The sequence below is a fragment of the Emydura macquarii genome, unplaced genomic scaffold (assembly GCF_026122565.2).
Source record: "Emydura macquarii macquarii isolate MOO-44397 ecotype Brisbane River unplaced genomic scaffold, CSIRO-AGI_Emac_v2 contig_3080, whole genome shotgun sequence".
Classification (NCBI taxonomy): domain Eukaryota; kingdom Metazoa; phylum Chordata; order Testudines; family Chelidae; genus Emydura; species Emydura macquarii.
In genome coordinates this window covers 2,107,075-2,129,947 of record NW_027133217.1, presented here as the reverse complement: position 1 = coordinate 2,129,947, position 22,873 = coordinate 2,107,075, and the positions used below count along the sequence as shown (strand labels likewise).

Sequence of the window (22,873 nt, the reverse complement as noted above, 5' to 3'; positions counted from 1 at the left end):
TAGTTTTGATGGGCCTTCTTGATGGGCAGGAGAGGATCCCTCCCGGCTGGGTTTACAGTTTCAGAGCAAACATTTTTTCAGTTACATCACAAAAACTTAAATATCACTTTATAGCAGATGATAAAGAAATGATAAGTTGAGATTAGTGCAGGCAGCAACATGCAAGCATTTCATAAAGTCTAAACAGTAAACACATTGTTATAAGTCCTATACCCATCTTAACCAGTTACTAACACACAGGTGAAACAGACTGGTTTCCAGCAGTGAATTTGTTATTGTGAATCTGGGCTAAGTAAGAATCTCAGATGAGTCTTGAACGTGTTTTGCTGATAAAGACACGGGCAATCACTCTGTAAGTGATTGCAAGACTTTTGTAATGCCTTATTCTGCAGGCATCTTTTTTATTTTAGACTCTGTTTCTTTCCAGGATGTCCAGGGGATTGGGATGGACTGAGTTGTTGGCCCGAAGCAACTTTTGGAGAAGTGGTTAAAGTTCCATGTCCGGGTTTTTTTGAAGAAATCACCAACATACACGGCAAGAATATTTTTTCCTATTATTAATGTTCCTAGCCATTTAAAAATATATATATGTATAATGGCTAAGATACTAAGGCAACCTAAGGCAATACTAAGGCAACCTTCATGCATCAGGACATAAAACCACTGGGGTCAGGAAGAATTCTCTTTCATGGTTACATACATTCATTAGGCACATTATGGGGGGGGGGTTCCACTAAAATATCCTACATACACCAATATCTATGACCAGATAGTGGACTAGATGAACAATTGATCTTCTTTGGTACATGAATATCTCTACTTGGACAGCTATACTTTCACAATCCCTTCACCCATTCTGGTCTGGTTTAATCATAGCCATTTTGTAAGGAGATAGAGAAAAGTCAGTAAAGAGTGATTTTGCCATCACCTAGGGAATGTACGGGTCCTTGCAATGGTATTGAAAGTAGTGGAACCTATGTGCACAAATCCAAAGGAGATATTAGGCCCTTATGCACAGTAGATAAGAAAAGAGAAAAATCTTCCTAATTTTATCCATTTTAACAGCCTGAAATTTGGAAGACAGAAGCACTTCCCAGCATGAATATGCTGTAGGTTATAATTGTATTTGAAAAGGTGTGTTTGAATTTTATGTGAAAAATAAAGGGCCATGAGCACCTTTACTCAAAGGACTTGTCCCTTTTAAAAGAATTCCGTACCCAAAGTACGCAGTCTAAAAGTTGATAAAGTTATAAATAGAACTGGTGGAAACTAAGAATTTGTGTTTTGTGGGAAATTCAGACCTTTTGAATGTTACTTTTGTTCCAAATTTGAATAAAAAAAGAACAACTGAAATTTCTCACAAAACTAAATGTTTGGGGAAAAAATAATTTAGAGTCATCTGAAAATTTCAATTTTGGAAAAATTGAAATGTTTCATTCACATTTGGACTTTTTACATTTTCTATTATCATTAATCATTTAAAATAAAAATTTCAAAACGAAGTCATTTTGAAACAAAAAATTTGAAATGTCCCATTTCAATGAGATTGAAATGCTTCTTTCCAATGTTTTTTTTTCCCTTAAAAGAAATGTAATCAAAATTGACACATTCCTGCAGTAAGTTTCCACGTAGACAACATGGCATTTTCCAAAAGTGAAACATTTCATTCAAAACATTTTGGCCATGTCTAGCAATAATTCCTCTCACCATTTAAAAACAAAAGCCAAATGCAGTGAGATGAGAATTGGCGCTTCTGACCCAACTGTTAGTGGGGAGTGTCTTGCTAAAATAGTGGCATCATTTGTATCACTGGAGCCCAAATGTCAGAGCCTGCACAACTTTTCCTCTCCTACTGTAACTGAGATTGACTTGCGTTTGGGTCGTCTGAATCAGGATTCCTGGTTTCTAGTCCCAATTCTGCTGCAGATCCTCTGTGACCTTGGGCAAGTCACTTCATGACTCTATTAACACAGTCCTCTTAAAACTGAACTACAAGAATGTGAACTAGGAACCTTTTCGTTCATGGCCACACTGTCCACACGGGAGAGTTATAATGCAGCACTTTGGTGCACCCAGCTATTCACACCCTTAGTCAGAACGGCAGGGAAGTGTAGACATAGCCTTAATTTCTCCAGCTATAGAATGGAGATAATAATACTACCCTACCTCCCTGAGGCTTAAGTCTTTATGGCTTGGAAGTGATCAGAAATAATATGTGCTTTGAGATCCTTGGGTGAAAAATGCCACAGAAATTCAGAGTATTGTTATTAATGCTATAAACTGGGTATATAGTGTTGTTGTAGGCAAGTTGGTCCCACCTTGTGTGTCTGATAAACTGGGTAGTCACATTTAAGTACCCACACTGGTTCTTAAATGCATGATTTGGAGGCATGACTTGGGTGCCTCTGTATAAAAATTGAACTCACAGTACACAATTCCTTTATCAGACATGGAAGCTGCTTTGTTCCTGTCCTATTCATTCGATTGTTTGTCTCACTCTTTCACAAGATAGATAGATAAAGTAGCTTTAACTCTGTATAGCGAAGCTTGCTAAAAGCAGTTAGTTTGTCCAGAAGCACTGATCAGGAATGAAATAGATCTAAGGATTTTGGCAATAAGAATAAGCTGTTTCTTGTCAGTGCTGAGCAACATGGATCATTTGCTGATGCGTTTCACTGTTTCAGGTTTCCTGCAGAGAAATTGCACACAAGAGGCATATTGGTCAGAACCATACCCACCATACTCGATTGCCTGCGGATTTGATGAAGGCGCTAGTAAAGACCCTGAAGATCAGGTCAATATTGGGCTGGAGATACACCTACTAGGAGCAAAGCCATGACTGTCCCCATGAAAACAACCTGAGGAATGCTGACTATACATAAGCTATTTTCTATCCCTTGATCTGGCCCTACACCATGCAGGTGGTGCAGGACCTAAACATTGACTGTACTTGTTCAGCCTAGATGTCCTTGGGTGCTGGGGAGGAAGCTACTACCAGGCCAGGAGAGCTGGCCCCTCTGCTAACCCAACTCAGTCCCAGCAGAGGTGGGGGTGTCGGGGCTAGAGGGGGATTGCACTCCAGCGGTTCTCAGCTGGCATATGGCCCCTTGGCCTAACCTACATCCGGGATGGAGCTGACACGATGCAGGGTGGAGAATCGGGGAAATACCAGAGATAGTGTATAAAACACACGGTGGGAGAGTTAGTGAGTAGTGTTTTCTCTGTGTACATTGAACATGAGTATTGTTTTCACCCTCTCCTTTATGGACACTAGTGCTTGCCATGTTTCTGTCAGCTACCCCAGAAGGGTAATGACCCTTCAAACCACCCATCTGCCCTTTTGAACATGTCTCCTTTCCACCTCTCTAGCATATTGCACATAAAACGTTAGGATGATTTCACGAAAAGCCAGGATGATTCTCTGGTTTGCGGGGTTACTGGAAACGTTTCTGAACCTGTTTAAAATTGATAAGGACTGTCTCAGCCTGGCGTTACTGACCTAGCCAAAGCCTTTTGATAAATGAGATAAGGATTAGGATGAATTAGTGAACAACGTGACAACTTGCATCGACACTGAGGAAATCTGACTGATCAGCAGTGAACTAAGGGTTTTGGTTCCTTGTGGTTTGGAATAATCTGGTGGCCCTGGAGTGAAACTCAAAACAATCTGCACAGGCAAAGGTTGATGATGCATCCTGTTTTTCTCAGGATACTGGATACCTCTATATGCAACATGTCAAATTGAAGTTAGTTGTGTTACAGTGTAATATCAGAGAGGCAACGTCACTTAGGGTACCCTACACTGCAATCAGAGGTGTGACTGCAACACATCTAAACCAACCCGAGCTAGCTCTGATCTAGGTAGCTTGAAAAACAATAGCCGTGAAGTCACAGCAGCGAAGGCTGTACAAGCCTGCCCAGGTCCTTGGTTATATACTTGAGTGGCTAGTCCGTGAAGCCACGGTTTCACGGCGATTGATGTTCAAGCTAGCTTAGGTACGTCTGTGCATATTCCAGTCACACTTTTGACTGCAGCATAGAAATACCCTTAGCTGGTTGAGTTTGAAACTAGGAATTAAGGACTCTGTGTCGGAGCTCGGAAAAGAACCCCATTAAGTGTGTGATGCTGGGTCAGTCTCTTAACTCCATGGTGTCTTAGTTTCCTTATCTGTAAAATGGGGGTTTTATGTCTTGCTTAGCTGTACCTACTCGCTAGAGGCTTGATCCAAAGCCCACTCAAGTTCATTAAGCGCCCATTAGGTCTGATGGGTGTTGCATCTGGCCCTAGGTATTGAGATGATTAGTTAGTTAGTGACAGAATTTGCAAGGTGCTGAACACCTGTGTCATGCTGAGTCACTGCACCTCCCACCAGCTTCAATGGGAGTTGTAAAAGCTCAGCACCTTGACTCATTGGATTACTGAGGATCTGGGATAAGCCACAGCTAAGCACTTTTATCCAAATGGTCCCAAACATTGGTGGTTCAAAGCTCAGCTGCCAGACACCCCTGGGATTTTTTTTTTTTTTAAATATAAAACCCGAGCTGCAAGGTTGTACAAAACCAAGACCAAGACACATCCTAACAATACTTATCTCTTAGCATGAATGTTCCAAAGTCCATTGAGTCTTTACGGTAGCTTCAAGAACCTTTAGATCAGGCCCACATCATACATTTATAGACAAAGCATTTTACACAGGAATCTACGTATAACTGTGAGAGGTGGTCGGAAAGTAAGGTCGGGTTGTTCTGCCAAAAAAATTGACTTTTTGTCAAAACACTGAAATATTTCAGCCAAAATCTGACATTTTTCTGGTTTTGCTTGGAAAGCTTTTTGGGTTATGAATGGGAAAAAAAATTTCCTTGGAAAATTCACACCTCACAAAAAAAATGCATTTAATCAAAAACCCAGTTTTCTGCTGAAAACCAGTTTCAAGGGAAAGTTTTCAGCCAGCCCAAATTATTATCTATATTTTACAAATGGGGAAACTGAGGCATAGGGTGGGGCAGTGACTTGCCCATGAAGTCTGCCCAGAAGATCGGTGGCAGAGCCAAGAACAGAACTCAGGTTTCCCGAGTCCCATTCTAGATCCCTCTCCACTGTAAAGCACTTTGGAGGTGTAAAGTATAATTTATGGTATGGCTGAGCTGGCTGGGAGGGTAAGTGGTGTCAGCACCAAAACAAAAGGCTGCTTCTTTTGTAACTATTTACCAAAGGAAATTGTGCCTTAGTAAAATGAGCACTTTGGGATGAATGCTGCACAGCCATCTATGGTTTTGTTTCTTTTCTTCTTCTCCTAGAGATCATATTATTCTGCATTTTGGCATGTCTACACTGTTGGTTATGCAACCTCTCTGACTTCGCTCATTACAGCTCTCATTATCTTTGCCATCTGCAGGTAACTGCTCACAATGGCCTTTGAGGTATTTGGTAACAGCGTTAACGTCATCCTGTTTCTCTTGATTGTTACTTCTTGGCCCATTTCCCCACCCCAGTTTTTGCACTCTGTCACAGACCCTATATTTCCATCCACAGTAACATAGTCTTCCTCATTTATGGTGTGATATTTCCCTGCAGACTTCAAAACATAAGACCTGAATGTGCACCTTGTCACTCTTCCTCCTGGAGTTTTTATTTTATAATGGGACTATGGTTTGTGTCAATGCAGCATAATCCACTCATGATGGCCTCACAGTTCATGTAGGGTAACTACTTTCCCCATGCTTAGCAAGAACGTTCACTCCGGAAACTCCCTTCAGATATGCCGTACCATCCATTACAGATTGTGGGAGCTACGCACAGAGATAGAGGAAAATAAATTGCACATTTAAAAATGAATTAGATAAGTTCATGGAGGATAGGTGCATCAATGGCTGTTTGCCAACATGGTCCGGGAGGCAACCCCATGCTCTGGGTGTCCCTAAACCTCTGACTTCCAGAAGCTGGAACTGGATGACGGGGGTTGGCTCACTCAATAATTGCCCTGTTCTGTTCATTCCCTCTGAAGCACCTGGCATTGGCCACTGTCGGAAGACAGGATACTGGGCAAGATGGACCATTGGTCTGACCCAGTATGGCCGTTCTGATGTTCTTATGTGCGCTAACTTTCAATGTTGGGGAATAGATCCTTTTACTTTTAGACCACTAGTACAAATCCAGCCCTGTGTGGTAATGAATGGAACTAATCACTATTTCGCACCAACACAGTGGCCTGTGCGATAAGAGCCCAATCCAATATCCATTGGAGTCAAAAGGAGATGTCTCTCCAAAGAGCATTGAATCAAGCCATAAATTGTCTCAGCCTGTTTCCCTGTGGACAGGCATAAAATCACCACCACCAACGGCATAGTAATAGCAGCAGCGTCCCAGGAACAAAGAGAATGAGCTGACCAATTGCTTTGCTTCTAGAGACAGCTTCTCTAGTTGAAGGCTGAGACACATTGATGGGGCCCTACAGAGAATGCTTGCCCTACTGTACTCATTCTGTACATGGCTGTGTACCCAACATCTGCTCCGTGGAGTGCTCTCTTCCCCTTTAGTAATAGTTGGGCCACATATAGATGTTGGTGAGCCCACTAAAGACTTAGTTAATGGAGCTTAAAGTTTTAGCTTGAGCAGTGAAGGCTCATGTATTAAGTCTCAGAGCTCCCACGCTCAGTCCCTGATGTCGATGACTCACCCCGGGACATGGCATTAAACATAGAAGTTGTTAACCTTCATAGCTGCCAAAATGGTATTTTTCCAATACTCACCAATAGTTATTTCAAAAACTGTCCTGCAACCTTGCACCAACATTGCTCTTACATAGTGCCGACTTACTTTGACTTGCTGGGTGGTGTCGGAAGACAGAATTTATTTCTGGTCAGGTTTTTAGATGGGACAGGCTGAAATTTCTCTTTGAAGAATGATTTCCCTTTTTATTTTCTCATTTCAGAAAATTCCACTGTACACGGAATTATATCCACATGCACCTGTTTGTCTCTTTCACCCTCAGAGCCACTGCTGTTTTCATTAAAGATGCTGTTTTGTTTGCTGATGAAAATATGGACCACTGCTTAATGTCAACGGTATCAATCTTTCCTACTCTCTTACTGTGTTTGATTTAACTGGTTAATCCTTGTTACAGAGGTAACACTGGGATTTCCTGGTTCTGTCCTATAGTTTGGTTGTAAGGGGAAAAAAAACGGGTCTGAGATCATCATGCTTCCAGATACTTTTATGTTCATGACATACCCAGAGAGAATTTAGAGTATTTATGTTTTTAACTTTCTGGAGCGTTGCAATGTAGCACTACTTTATTGCATAGAATTCAAATCACTAATACACAGAACCCTCAGAACAGAGAGAGACAAAACAGGATGCTCCCTAAAACAGCGAGGCACAGATCATGCCACTTTATTTTAGGCTGTCTGTCTTCAGCTTGACTCTGGTAGGCCCGGATTGCATGCTTTCCAACAAGGACCTCTAGCCTGCAAGCAGGATCAGGAAAACCCTGAAACTGTTAAACTGATAGCTTGCAATTCCAACACAGCCCTCAATATACCAAAGCAGCAAAGCACAACACAGACACCGAGAGAAATACCAAGGACTAAAACTCAGCTCTGGTGTACGAGAGCACAATTCTGTTGACTTCAGTGGAGTTGCATCTGCTTACATCAGTAGTGAGTTTGCCCCACAACGGAGGCCCAGATTTTCACTTTCAGACAACTCACTAGAATGGTATAATCTATAGATGTCATCCAAACCCCACTGATGTCAATGATAGATCTTCTATTGACTTCAATAGGCTTTGGATCAGACCCTGGCTAAGTGCATGTTTCTCTTGGTTCACATTTTTCCAGCTTTTTCCCAGTACCTGCAAGATGACTGACTTCAGAGACTGAAACTAATATTCTCCTTTTCCTATGTGTCTCTAGGTGGCGTGTAAGGTTGCAGTGGCATTCTTTCAGTTCAGCATTTTAGCCAACTTCTTCTGGCTCCTGGTAGAAGGGGTGTACTTGCAAACACTGCTGCTGTTGACGTTTGTTTCTGATAAACAGTACGTGTGGTGGTTCATTTTGATTGGCTGGGGTTAGTACACTATCATGTTTCCTTCCTTTGCTTCTATATATGCCTTCTTACAGTTACGTCTAACGCGCTGAAAAACGTTTGCCGTGAGACGCCTTTTCGGCAAGCAATGGCTATTCGTGAGGTAGCACACATTCAAAGATCCTGCAGCCTTTTATAAAAATGTGTTAAAAAAATTCCCAGGTGGAAATTTTGGAGGAGGGGGTAGAGTCGGTTTCTAGAAGAAGTATGCAGTATCTGGTGATAAGAGTGTAATTCCCTGGGCAGTGTGGCTGTACAGAGGTGGGACCTGGAAGTCATAAGTTCTAGTCTGATCTTTGCCTTAATAATACTTTGTACTTAGATACCACTTTACAGAAATTATTTTCATCAGGCCACACAATACCCTCCTGAGGTAGATAAATGTAATTATCCTCATTGCACATGTGGGATGATGGTGGCTCTGGGTATCTAGTTGGATGTCCCAAAATGGAGGCACCCAAAATTAGTGGACACTTTTGAATTTTGTGCCTGAAAGTTGAAATCCTGGCCCCATTGAAATCAGTGGGGGTTTTGCCATTGACTTCACTGAAGAGAGTATTTCACAGGAGGGGTCTAACATTGGGCACCCAAAGGATGAGGCCCTTAAATTTAGAGACCACTTTTGAAAAGGTGGCCCTCAAACTTTGTAATCTTTCAATTTTCTGAGCTATAAAATCAGAGCAAATATAGTTATCTGCCTCATGTGAGGCCTGACTAAATAAGACTTGTAAAATGTTAGTTAGGTGCAAATGCTGATTAAGGCCAGGAAAGAGCAGAAACTCATAAATAGTCAGTAGACTATTAGAATGACGTTAACTGGGCTGGAGTGCTGCCTCTGACACTCTTCATGATGGAGGTATAAAATTTCCCTTGAGTACAAAGATTTACATTATTGGAGGACTAGAATCCTCTGCCCAGAATAGTTCAGAACTGGAATAGCTATAGTAAAGCAAGTGATTTCTCCAACCTTACAAAAACTTAGAATTCATATGCAGACCTCCCTCAAGCTTTCTGCCTCTGTGGTTCACCAGCCCTTTTCTAATCCCCTCTTAAAACATGCTTTTTCTCATTTGCTTGTGCATCTTGATTTCACTATTCTTTTATAGAATTGATGCCTGAATGCTATCACTGATTCACTACAAGATCATTTGACACCGTTGTTTCGCAGTTTAGGCTGTTTCCCATCTGCTGTTCTGTAATCCTGTAAAGCATTCAGACTGGAAATAAGATGTACATTTTGAATGGTGACAATAATTTACCACTGGAACAATCTACCAAGGGTGGTAGTGGATTCTCCATCACTGACAATTTTTAAATCAAGATTGGATGTTTTTTTCTAAAAGATCTGCTCTGGGCATTATTTTGGGGAAGTTCTATGGCCTGTGCCATACAGGAAGTCAGACCTAGATGTTCACAATGGCCCCTTCTGACCTTGGAATCTATGAATTTGGGGATAAAGTATGCCTGGAAATTGCTGTTCAAATAAAGCCACACTGTATTCTATGTTGACTCTTCCAGGAGCTCCAACTGTTGTGATGTTTGCTTGGATCCTAACCCGAATCTACAGACAAAATACAGGGTGAGTCAACATCATAGTGGGGCTGGGCATCACTTTTTGCACAATACATTTGATTCATCACCAAGGGAGATTTAAAAAATAATCAAAGCTTTTAACCATCAGACTCTGCATTTCTGATCTTTAACATTCAGAAACAGACAAATGAGGAAGCGGTTTTGAGAACGATCTGCAGTGTTGCCAGCTCACGATTTTATCAAAAGTCTCACCATTTTTAGATATTTTTCTTCAAGCCTCAGCTGCTGCAATCATGAGATTGCATGAGAATCTTAGCTTCCGTATTTAAAATAAGCTTCTTGCCTTCATGGTTGCAGGGAAAACTTGACAATGTGAAGCAGGTGCAGTGAAGCCAGAAGGTAAATAAAAAGAACCAACCACTTATTATTTTTCCAGAAACCACGGTTTTGAAGCCAATCACATGACTTGGCTCAATTTTTGAACTGGGCTCCATTTTTGAACATATGGGGCTGAGTTCTGTACGTGTGAACTCTTGCATTTGAATGATTATGCTGAGTATTGTAGCTGTCTTACATCTGGCACTCATCTCCTCTGCTTTTTCACACAATCTCACCATTCTTGGTGGAAGAGCCTTATACTCTGAAGCTCCTACCATCTGGAACAGCCTTCCTCTATCTTCTCAATTTTCTACCTCGTCCTTGTATCAGACAGTGCACGTTTCCCTACAGCACCTTGTTACTGGGCTTTGATTCTGGTTGACTATTACTGGGAGAGGAAGAGTAGTTCCATTGTTCACTTCCCTTCAATCTTTGGTTTGCCTGCTAAACCTTTCAGCAAATGGGGGGAGCAATATATCACAGATGCTTGATTGGTTTTTAAGGCCCGGCTTGACAAAGCCCTGGCTGTGATGATGTAGTCGGGGTTGGTCCTGCTTTGAGTAGGGGGTGGGACTAGATGACCTCCAGAGGTCCCATCCAGCCCTAATCTCCTATGATTCTATGGTTACTAGGAGCTGAACTTTAGTTCTCCAATTCATTTCACACAGGCCACAAGGTAGGAACAAGTTTTATTCCTTCCCAACCTGGGAAGGATTCATATCAATGACCTAAAGGTGAAATGCTGTCTAGCTCATTGCCACCCACTTGACCCATGCTCTATTCATGATTAATTTGTGCTACCCAAACTATTCCATCATTTTAATTTGTCTTCATGGTGAGGGTATGTCATTCCTCCACCTTCTCATAGCATATGCTCTTACGTAGCCTCTAGCATATAAAGAAGAATTCAAGGTGCTTTCTTTCCCTGGACCTTCTCATCTGGAAAGATATGCAAAATAAGCAGACAAATTATTGTGAGGCTGCAGTTTATTCCACTCGCAAAAATCCTAGGAGCCTGGGAACACTGCAACAGTCTTTGATTGAGGATAAAAGGGATTCAGGGAAGGGTGTTCCACTAGGAAGCTCCAAAGAGGAAGCACGAAGACTTCAGGTGCCTGGACTTTCCTGAGCACCCCAGAAACCATGGCAGAGAAGTGAGGAGTGCTTTGGATTTACGGCAAGAGAGGCCAGTCTCCCTTCCTTACCCTGCAATATAGCTACACACAGCAGGGGAGAGAGACCCGTAAGAAGTAGCCAGCAATCAGGATAATGTCCCCTCCATTGTTTCACTTTGGCTGTGTCTATATTTACAGCAGCCTGTAGAGAACAGTCATGGCATGTCCCCTTAGCACGGTGATAAACAGCAGAGTAGCTGTAAAGACACAGCGTAGGCAGACAAAGACATGCCAGACCATACCCTACCTGGCTCTCTACACCCCCAAGTAGTGCCTCCCATGCGTAAACTGCAGTGTAGTGTAGCACTGCCGGAGCCTTTCCCCATCGCAGTGAAAAGCTCCGGAAGCGGGAAAAGACTGATGAGGAGGAGGCAGCTGAGAAAGCCTCTGGCAGCACGGCTCTGGCTTTTCCCCATGGCCTCTCCACTGCCAGGGCCTTTCACTGCCACATGAAGCTCCACAGGGCAGCCTGTTTTTCCCTGTGGCCTGTAGCTACATGTACTCGAAATGCCACCACCAGTGTAGACAAAGCCTTTGCCTCTTGCTGGATAACCATTCTTTGCATTAGACTACAGAGCAACCTTCTTGGAAATGAAAAGTTGCAAGAGCTTTCGGGAGATGGTTTTAAATTGCTAACCACAAGAGTTAATGACAGCCACTTTTCTGTACCAAGGTTGAATCATTTAATATTCAGCACAAACAGATCAGCTAATTAATTAGTTTCCTGTTTCAGATGCTGGGATGATGATGATGAGAATGCAGCAGTGTTATGGATCATCAAGGGACCCATACTGCTATCTGTATTAGTGAGTTATGTCTTTGATCTGTTGAATCCTTTGAAGAACTGAAAGCTAAGCACATATCTCTTTTCAGTAAGACAGGAATACAGTGCTACACACTGTATTTAATTTGTTTTGAATTTCAGGAAGCTGGAAAGTGTTGCATAACACTTGCTATATTGGGAGTGGAAGAGAGCCAAGCAGTAGAGAAATGCATGACAATTACAAATGAAAGGCAGAATTTTGCCCTGGGATATTTGTATACAACTCCATTTCAACCAGTGTAAATTATACGTGTGCAAGGGCAGCGGAAACTGGCAATAGTGCAAGATCACACATAGATGATACAAGGCTAATTACTCAAAACTTAATGCAAGGAACATGCCTAAATAAGGACACCCCTGAATCATCTATGCATGATCATTGCACGTTTGCAGTTACAGGAAAATTTAGCCTTAAGGGCTCATTCAGATTAACCTCGTTGTATGAAGTAACTTGTAAAAGCATCCCTTTTGTGTGTTACTCATGATTCTGGCCACAGAATCCATCTCCAGAATGGAAGGATGTTCTTAGATTGTAAACTCTTTGGAGCAGGGGGTGTCTTTTTGTCCTGTGTTTGTACAGCACCTAGCACAATAGAGTCCTGTCCATGACTGGGGCTCCTAGGAGCTACCACAATACAAATAAATAATAATAATACAGGGCCTGTGATAAACATATACCTATTCATTTAGCTTTCCCCTGTTTTTATTCTTCTGTTTTCTCTCCAAACCACTGAACAATATCACCCCTCCACCCAGAATCTCACCAGTCTTTTCTCAGACTTTATTCCAGTGTGTTTTGCAATTGAGCCTTTGGGATGCATGTTTAGAACAAAATTTGGCCATTGTATATCTAAGCAAAACTCTTACTGACTTAAATCATGTTGCAAGATCTGTTTTGTGGAACATTGTGGAAATGAGCATCGATCAATATTTTCAAACATGGGTGCCGAAAGATCAGCACCTAGATCCATAATCAAGCATCTAAAGAAAAGTGGCCTGATTTTCAGTCTTTGAGCAGGTAAACTCCTTATTCAAAGTCATTGTGGAAGCGCATCACAACTGAAAATCAGGTTATGTTTACTTAGCTGCCTAAATAAGGATTTGGGGGTATAACTTTAGGCATCTGAGACAGAAAATGTTGGCCCTTATTATTTATTTGATCGTGTAAAGATTGAGATTTGCACCAAGTTGAAGGTGTGTCTCTGTATCCTAGGAAGTTTAGAAACCCCTTCTTCTCTTTGCAGATTAACTTTATAATATTTGTAAATGTGATCAGAATTCTGGTGCAGAAGTTAAAGTCTCCAGAGGTTGGCGGCAGCCATTCTAACCATTTTGTGTAAGTGACGATACCTTTTTTTCTAGTATCTCCCATTGGATCTGTTTTAAGACACTGTTTATTATGCATGCCCCACTGTGGCCTCTAACTCAGTAGTGGGGAGAGTAGCTCCCAAAACGAACAAAACACAAAGTCATGTTGCCATTTTGTTTTCAAGGTCTGAGCAGGTAAAAATCAGTCCTCTCTCTAGGGCAAAAATTGAGACCCCCAGTATAAAGTCCTCTCTGTGCTAGGCCGTCAACTAGGCCCAAATGAAAGTCCTTCACCTAACAAGTTGTAATCAAGGTAACACACTCTGCTTAGATTGGATCCCTGCTTTGCCACACAACTGGCCACTCTGGCCCCCAGCCTTCTTATTTTATGTGCATCAGCAATACCCTGTAGTTTAACAAGCTCCAGATGCATCTGGTTCCCAGCTGTTTAACCCCTCCCGTTCTGGTTCCGTACCCCCAGTAGTCTCAGCCCGGCCAACATTTCTAATGTCTCCTAGAACCTCTCTGGGGACTAGTTGGCTCACAGGGGGGTGGGAAAGCTGGAGATTGCAAATCCAATCCAGCCCAAAAGCATTTTTGATTATCTGTGTGAAATGAGTTGGTGGCCAGCGTCCATTTTGAGTACCACTGACTGGCATCCATGCCAGCTGACACAGGAGAGAGGAAAAAGAGTGCAAAGGCGTAGAGAACGAATGACCCTATCACAAGGAGATGTGGCTCCTCTGTTCATGCATGCTGACTTTGCACTTCGACCGACAATGCCTGACCTGTAGATAAATTGAATTTCGGCCCTGTCTACATGGCACAGCAACGTGCACTACAGCAGTGTCATTTCTAAAGAGCGTCCACACGTTGCCCATTAATTAGTCTGGGTGGATCCTGACAGTGTGCACTAAAAGTGCCCTTGTGCACTATTACACACCCGCGGGGTCTACATGGAAGAATGTGCAACATGTGAGTGTGCTTTAGAAATCACATCCCCATAGTGTGCACTGCCACACTGTGTACACGTGCTCTCCGTCTCCAGTCCTGTTAGTTTCATACCTTCCATTAAATTCATTGAACTATTGAAATGTTGTCAAGTCTGCCATGTTATTTCTTTATTTTGTCATTCTCCAGGAGACTAGCTAAGTCCACACTGCTTTTGATCCCACTTTTTGGAGTGCACTATATCGTATTTGCGTTTTGCCCAGAAAGCACTGGATTGGAAGCTAGACTTTATATTGAGCTGGGCTTGGGCTCTTTTCAGGTATGATAAACAAAGACAGAATTAATGAGTGTCTCGACTTTGACCAGTGCCGGGAGAGTGACTGAGCGCCTTTTCTGGTGTCTCGTGAAGGCGGGGGTGTGGATTAGAGTGAGCTGGCTGAAGTTTCATTCAGATAAAACAGAGCTGATGAGGGTAGGATAGGAGAAATAACACCCGTCTCTCTCCTTCCACGGCTCGTGCATTTAACATTCACTTCTTGAGTTCTTAATCTACAGGTCTGGTTAGACCAACAACTGCTGTTAGGTGATGAAGTAGCAGCAGTGGCCAGGGCCACATTCTCTATCTTCCTGTGGCTAGAAGAGTATCGCTCCTCTTTTGAAAACTGACCTTGTTTCTTTCATCCATGCCTTTGTCATTTTGAGATTAGATGACTGAAGTGCACCCCTGATGGTGCTACACTTTAAGTGTATTCAGAAACTTTAAACTGGACTTGGATCTGGACTGCCCACGCAGTAGTGTTACACCAGTGCTCCATGTTCTGCGTTGGCCACCTGTTGGTTTTGAGACAGAATTACCTGGGACCTGCCTATTTGTGAAACTGCCTCTCTTTCGCCATATTTCTGTGGTTGCAATGAGTCAAGGTGCACTAGCTGGCACTCCCTGGCTCTTGGCAGGGTTGTCTCCATGATGGGCCTTGGAATGAGCGTCCTTCCTTGGGCAGAAATAGCTTGAATCTCTTGATGTGCGTGGCAAGCCACCAGGCATGTGAGGGTGCAGGGGGAAGAAGGTGAAGGATTGAGACAGGCTCTCTGGCCTGTTCTATTATGGCTGGATTTTGTTATGTGACTAGGCTGATGGTGGTGTGTCCTTTTATTGCAAAATTGAAATACTGGTAAGATACACAGGGCTATAGAGAGGCAATTTTTTTTGTTTTAGAAACAGAAAGAAATACACCAGAGATGTAATTTTCAAAACTACTTAAATCACTTAGGAGCACAAGTCCCATTGAAAACCATTGCTAAGTCATTTAGGAACTGATGAAATTCCACCCTAAAGAAATATTTTGCCACAAACAGCATCTGTAAGAAATTGAAGTTTTTATAGCTTACTATTTTTAATTCTCTTTTGAATCCAATTATAGACATATTCTGTGCACAGGTACTTACTGGGAAACCTACAGCCCAAAAGGGAAAACCTAGGGTGGTGGAAATTTTGAACCCAGAATGTCTCAGTCCTTATCCCATGGAGTGTCTACTCTAGATGTCCTCTATGATGGTCCCCAGGGAGGGCTAGACTAAGGGAGGAACCAGGGGTCAGGGTATAATTTGTTTGTTACAGAAAAATATTTTCAGGCTTCTGGAAAGACATTCCAGGGTGTATTTGCAGAAACAATTGTCTCTTCTGTTTTGGAAAATATCACACTCGGGTACTTAAAAACACACTGTTTAGTTACATAGCTGTGATTGCATGTCACGTCTCTGTTGATTTCACTGATGACAATCTTTTCCTTGGTATTTATAAAGATGCTGTCAAAATCCTGATATATAATTATAGCCTTATAATTCACTGCTACACATTTTAACCAAGCCATGTCTGCCTAGGATTTTATGCTATACATGCCGGACAGCTGACAGTGGGGCTAGAACTCAGATTCTCCTGCCTTAAAAACCACAGATCCCGTCCACTTGTGGTAGAGGAACATCCCAGTTACTTTCTGACAACATAGGGACCATACCACACAGTTATGCAGTTTTGCTTATATCCGTTACAGGGCAATGATGCACATATACAATATGAAATCCGTTACAGTGTTTAGTCTAAATATGAAAGCCATATAAATAATGCCACACCACCAAAATACTGATTGGAAAAATTATATTATTGTGTGTCCTAATCAAAGTATTAATTAGCTTGACATCACTCTACAGTTATCAGTGTCCCAAGACCTGCTGGGCGAAAATTCACATTTTTATAAATAACTTTTTTCCCTTAATTTCCTAGGGCTTTGTTGTCGCTCTTCTATATTGCTTCTTAAACGGAGAGGTAAGTAGCATGAGATGAGACCTTTGAAACTCATGGGCTTCCATTGTTTTCCTTGTGTGCCAATTTCCAGAATAGGTCATCACCTACATAGTTTGGTCTGCTCCTGAAAGCATGAAAGAGCCTTATCTGTCTTCCCTTCTATGTTTCTCTACTTTATCTACATTCATATAATTCTGGTCTGCTGCAGGAAGGCACAACATCAGCTTTGAAGTAACGACCCCTTGACAAGTAGTTTGGGATTCTCCTGTCCTGAGAGAGTCTGGGTCTCTAGAGATATATCAAGCTTCAGTTTAGCTCTTTTTTCCTCTAGCAAACTCTTCTCTTCTCCGGGGCAGCCTCTGTGGTTTCAGATACTCTTCTTCAATCTTATGCTTCGTTTCATGTTCTTTTATTATTGTGCAGCCTCTTGAATACGTTTTCCAAGGTACATCGTACAGTGCCATCCGTTTTAAAGAGTGGTTGATTCCCGAGGGAAGGTGCCAAGTGGTCTTGCAGGATTTTTTTAAACGATTCATGTGCTTTACGGAGCTTGCGGTGCAAACGGCCAGAACTTACCTGAATTTGCCCCATACAAAGAGTTTTAAAAAAGCCAACTAAGTCCATAAGCAAATATGGATGCCTCAGATTGGATTTTCTAAAGCACCAGTGTAACTTGGGAGCACAGGCCCCATGGGCTGCCAATGTGACTTATGTTCCTAAGTCACAAAGGGTCAGGTTCACAAAGGTACGCGGCATCTCACTGCCTCGTTAGGCACCCAAGTGCAACACTGAGGCAGCACTGGCATTCTCAAAGCCACCACTCAGTTGCCAGGTAACCACGCAGGTGCTTAAATTCCCTGAGGTGGGCACATGCAAAGCTGCCAAAGCCCTGACGACACCACACAACTAACGAGCCACTTGGCGCCCTCACTCAGGCCTAGCGGGATTCTCAAACTGGGCCTTCCCCTGCTTTTCCCCCCAGTGGAGCCCAATTGTAGGATCATAGAGTTTAAGGCCAGAAGGGAACCACTCATCATCTAGTCTGACCTCTTGTATATCACAGGCCTCCACCGCCTAGTCCTGCACACTAACCCCACTACTCAAAATGAGACTCAAGTGTCACAGCCCACAGGAGCCTCGACTGTGATGTGCCCCAGGCAGAGAATAGGAGGGATTGCAGTTTGCCAGTACTCAAGGCCCCCGCAATGCCAGGGAAATAATTAAGACAGATGTACCCAGATAATACTGACAAGTGACCTGCACTCACACGCTGCAGAGGAAGGTTCCCCCCCCCCACCCCAGATTACTGCCAATCTGACCTAACGGAAAATTCCTTCCTGACCCACATACGGCGATCAGTTAGATACTGAGCATGTGAGCAAGAACCAGCCAGCCAAGCACCTGAGAGAAAGAGAATGCACGGTGCCACCTCAGAGCCCTGGCCCACCCCGCCCAGTGTCCATCTCCAGCCGTGGCCCTCCTTGATACTTCAGAGGAAGGAGATAAAACCCCTCCCAGAATATCCCTTCCTGACCCTGCCAGTAGCTGGCTGGAACTCTGAAGCATGAGCTTTAGGAACATAAAACTCAAATTGGAAAGGACCCCACTGGCTGTGGAGCCATGCCCCCTATTGTCGCAAGCAACCCCATCACACAATCACACACATAAATTTGTCCGGGTGTCTATCAAAACTAAGTTGTTTTCCCCCCACAACTCCTACTGGGGGGCTGTTCCAGAATCTCACCCCTCTGTTGGTTAGAAACCTTCTTCTAATGTTCAGCCTGAGTTTGTTCATGGCCAGGGGTTATAGCCATTTGTTTCTGTGCCAACATTGCCCTTTAGCTTCACCCTCCCTGTTATTTACCCCCCGTAATGTATTTATAGCGAGCAGTCACATCCCCGCCTCAGTCTTTTTGGATCATGCCTGCAGGATTGGGCCCCACACAAAAGGTAGTTCCAGGAGTGGGTATGTGTGTCCCAGGGGTTAGACCACTCACGGGAGGCTGCGGGAGAGTTGAACCTGACTGCCACATGACTGCTCTGACCGTTGGGCTCTCTGGCTGACGACTGAGTGCTCCATCTCAAAACACCCAATGCAGGCTGGCTGGGGTGCTCAGCTGGGGTATAGGAGACCAATGTCCACAGCTCTGCTCCAAATCAGACAGAGCAGGGACCTGAATTTAGGTTGGCAGGTGAGTGCTTTAGGCACTTGGCTGCTGGCTTTAACGGGATGGCGGGGTGTCTTTTGTGGGAAAAGGCACCTAACTCCAGGAGGGCGTTCACAGCTGAGACTCTCAGGCAGAGAGAGGCACTTAGGAGCTCCGATCCATGGGAGTTAAATAGCTAAATAGCTAAGAGGATCTAAGTCTCATCCCTTTCCTCCTGGCTATCTTAGGCGGCTGCCCGCTCCGCATGCTGGCTTCTGAGAATCCCTTTCTTAGGCACCTAACACTTCAAATACAAGGCATGGGGAGCCCGGATGCCTAACTCAGGGCTGAGAATTCAATTAGCTAGCAGGGTGCCTAGGAGTTAGGCGCTGCGATGCCTACATTTCTTTGTGGATCTTGCCCTGATGCGCGTTGGAAAATCCCACCTTTGGACACTCCAGTTCAACCATAAGTTATGGGCTGGAGGCAGGAATTAGTGGGAGAGGTTCTCTGGCCTGTGTTGAGCAGCAGGTCAGACTAGATGGCCATCATGTTACGGCCTGGCCTTAAACTCTGTGACGCTATTGATAGTTTTTGCATTTTGCTTTAGGTAGCACTTTATGTGGGAGCCTGCTAATAATGCAGAGACTATAACGTACAGCATGTATACCTAGACTATATGCATAGTACAGAATCCCTGTCATTGGGGGTTTTTAAGAACGAGTTAGATGAACACCTTTCAGGTATGGTCCAGTTATTATTTAGGCCTGCCTTGAGTGCAGGGGATCGGCTTAGATGACCAGTTGAGATCCCTTCCAGCCCTGCCCACTTCTATGATGCGCTGTTATTCATAGGCAGCCCCTGCAGACATGTTTCTGTGGCAATAAGAATATGACGTGTGTGTGTGCATTAAAGCAGTACCCACAATGTGCTGGGCACTATCCGGACAGAGGGTAGGGGAAGGGGAACAAAAGAAGAGCAATGTATACGCAAGTCAACTCTGACAGGGCTGAAATGGGTCTTTTAGATGGACTTAGATTTAGACAGGCTAAGGGCCTGGTGGATGAGCTCCAGCAGGTCTGACCACAAATCGGAGGCCACATGGAAGAAAGCACAAGAAACATGGTTCTGGGACCTGACGAACGGTGGGATGAGAGGTGGAGACGGGAGGTGGGAGAAACTAAAAATCAGTGAGAGCTGCTGGGTCCTGAGCGCTTCTGAAAATTACACCACTAGTTTTGGCCCCTAGATTTGGATTTAGAATCTTAACACTGGACAGGCATTTCTGAAAAGCTTAGCTCAAATGTCTATGAAGTTGGAGTAGCCGCATTAGTTCTATGTCCAATCCTTTGGCTCTTCTGTCCCCGTCCCCCCCAACCTTCTTTCTTTTCCTTAGGTTCAGGCTGAATTTAAGAAGCGACTGCGCAAGTGGCAATATCAAGATTACCTGACCTTCCCACGCAGACATCGGACCGTGTCCAGAGAAAACAGCCCCATTAACTACGTCACTCAGTTATCACTGCTTGAAAAAATCAGTCCTAAGAGGAAAACATCTGTCTACCTGAATGGCATATCCTCCGTGTGAGCCTCACAGCGCATCCTGAGACATTGCAATATTATCTCCGGGAAAACGAGCCGAAGAATGGCCAACATGAATTCTCTGTGGATCTTCATGGTGGAACCTCTTATCCCAAACATCTTCACTGCTGGTGCAGCAAAGTTTAGGGACCTGATCCTTCATTCCTTGAGAATTCACTTCCTTCGGTACACTGATCCCAGTCCTCCGCTGCCGTACCAGCGCCACTGAAGTCAATGAAACGGCACCAGTTTTACAGCAGAAGGGGAGCTGGCCCCACCTTGGTTGCCCAATTTGAGACCGCTTAAAAGAGGACTGCATTTCAGAAAGCACAACGCGCCCATCCGCTGAGTACCGGTCCCCTTTAACACGTCTCACGATTATCAGTAACATTTACAAATCTTGACCTCAGACAGTTCTTATTCAGCTGCCGGGGAGAGTCTGGATCATTAGTTCAGTCATTCATGATCATTTCTATGACCCCAGTTTTCTCGTGGCTGGTGTTCTCGCAGTTTGATAGATTTCAGCTGAAGATTGCTTCCCGCTTCGGTGTCCCCAGTGGTATCTGTGTTAGTAACGAAGTGGTTTTTGAGCCAATGGGTAGGGCAGGGAACTGGGAGCAGCAACTGCTGGCTTGGTTACTGCTTCACTAGGTGACATTGGAGCAGTCACAACCCCTTTGCTTCACTATTCATCCCTGTATAAAGGAGGGTAGTGCTTTGGGCCAAATCTTGAGTTCCTTATTCACGGCTCGGTTGGCCCCTTCCATGGTAAAAGTCCCAGGATTATGCTAAGGGGGAGAAAATCCATCAATGGGTTCCCCTCCCATTGTTCAACTGAGGGTAGGGTTTAAACCCCAGGAAGAATGAGCTGCAAGGCCTGCCCACAAACTTGGCTGCAGGAACCCTTGGTGACTTGGGCAGATGCCCTAGGTTTCCATGCAGTGCGGGATGGCACAGTGATTAGTACAGTGATGGTACAGCCTTAGCCTTAGAAGGGTTTGGTTTCATTCCCTACCCCACCGCACACTTCCTGTGAGAGCTGTCCTTCAGTGGTCTGCCTGAGATTTTTAAAGGAATTTAGGTGCCTACTAGGGATTTCAAAAGCATCTAAGAGGCGCTTAACTCTCACAGAAACTGACAGGAGTCAGGCATTGAGGTGTGCTTGGAAATCCCACTCTATTTACATCTTTACGCACCTCAGTTCCCCATCGGTAAAGTGGAGACAATAGCAGGGTCCGGCCCCATCTGGGGGAGGACCAATACATTAAAGGGCGTGAAGATCTGAGTTTCTGTGGCGACGGGGACCATGGACAGCTGCAGAACTGTCCCCCAACATCCTGCCCCCTTCATTACCTGGTAGTACAGTTCCACTTCCGCCCCCTCTGGGAGGATCACACAGTGGAGTTGGCTCTGTGGGTAATGTCATACAGTGCCAAAGAAGCTCCCCCAGAGTGGGCAGGTATGACTGAGCAAGCCCTCCCTACCCAGTGCCGGGCCTCGCATTCCCTAACCCCAGCCAGCCCTGTCCCCATCTCCTGCTCACTCCCCGTACGGATCCTGACCTCCTCAAGGTCCAAGAAGAACATGGTGGCAGGGGAGGGTGCTGTCTGCTATTTCCATATAGAGGGGGGGGACTCCTGGGCCGTAGGTTCTCCTCCAAGCTTGGCTCTCGTTGGCACAGGTCAACATTGAGATTTTATTCAATTAGCCTCCCATTGCAATGACTGGGCATGTGAGCGAGCAAAGTACACATCTCCAGATCTGGGCCTTTGTCAAGTGCTTAGAGTTTAATCCAGCGATCTGGAACCTCAAAGCATTTAATAGGCATCAATAGGCCTTTAATAGGCAGCATCACTATACGGCCTTGATCCAGAGCCAATTCAAATCAGTGGAAGCCTTTCCATTGGTTTCAAGCCCTCCATCTGTAGTTCCCTCACTAAAACTAGACTGTACTTAGCTAGACCCCCAACAAAGTAATTCAGATCACCCCTTTGTTAATTACAATCTTACCTTTCAGTTCCAAGAACCCGTAACGTCCTCTGTAAGGGGTCATCACCGTATGCTCGGTCTCCTCTGGGCACCGTATCAGCTCTTCTTGTAAAAGTATCGTTTTGATCCTTTGTTTACCATTTTTACGGTTTAATGTGAGCAACGGGAACCAGATTTGTGGTTTCTTTATCCTGGAGATGTAGCGGCACAAAATAAAAATAATAACGGCTGGTGCGGCACTGTCATATTTAGAGCTGCCGCAAATGATAGTGCAGATGCTGCCTTTGGAAAATGAAAGAAGATAGAAATAGACTTTCTACTATGGATCAATTTTAAGGCTGGTAAATAAAGATTTACAGCTATGACCTCTGCACTTTAGACAAGATTTTCCTACAAAAGCCCCCTTCCTTGCTGTTGAAGTCAATGCAACTGCGTGCCCTCAGTGGGGCACGATTCAGATGTGCACCCACATGTAATTAATTGCAGGATCGGGGCTGCAGGGCAGACGCTTAGCTACATACATGGGACTGGCAGGGACCTCCTGGGTCATGACCAGCCCCCTACTACTGCAAGCAACACCCTCAAGTAATCCCATTTATAAAC

At 44.1% G+C, this 22,873-nt stretch overlaps 1 protein-coding gene across 1 annotated transcript in view; it reads left to right on the top strand.

Annotated features, from left to right (window-relative positions):
- LOC137141535 (vasoactive intestinal polypeptide receptor 1-like) overlaps positions 1-20,288 on the top strand; it is a 36,400-nt gene extending 16,112 nt beyond the window's left edge. The window contains exons 3-13 of the mRNA XM_067530435.1: positions 428-535; positions 2,685-2,794; positions 5,299-5,396; positions 6,933-7,065; positions 7,915-8,068; positions 9,605-9,665; positions 11,906-11,978; positions 13,240-13,331; positions 14,444-14,573; positions 16,536-16,577; positions 20,100-20,288. Of these exons, the coding sequence (XP_067386536.1) occupies positions 428-535; positions 2,685-2,794; positions 5,299-5,396; positions 6,933-7,065; positions 7,915-8,068; positions 9,605-9,665; positions 11,906-11,978; positions 13,240-13,331; positions 14,444-14,573; positions 16,536-16,577; positions 20,100-20,288 (1,190 nt within the window). The remainder of the gene's footprint in view (positions 1-427; positions 536-2,684; positions 2,795-5,298; positions 5,397-6,932; positions 7,066-7,914; positions 8,069-9,604; positions 9,666-11,905; positions 11,979-13,239; positions 13,332-14,443; positions 14,574-16,535; positions 16,578-20,099) is intronic.
- Positions 20,289-22,873: the final 2,585 nt, after the last annotated feature.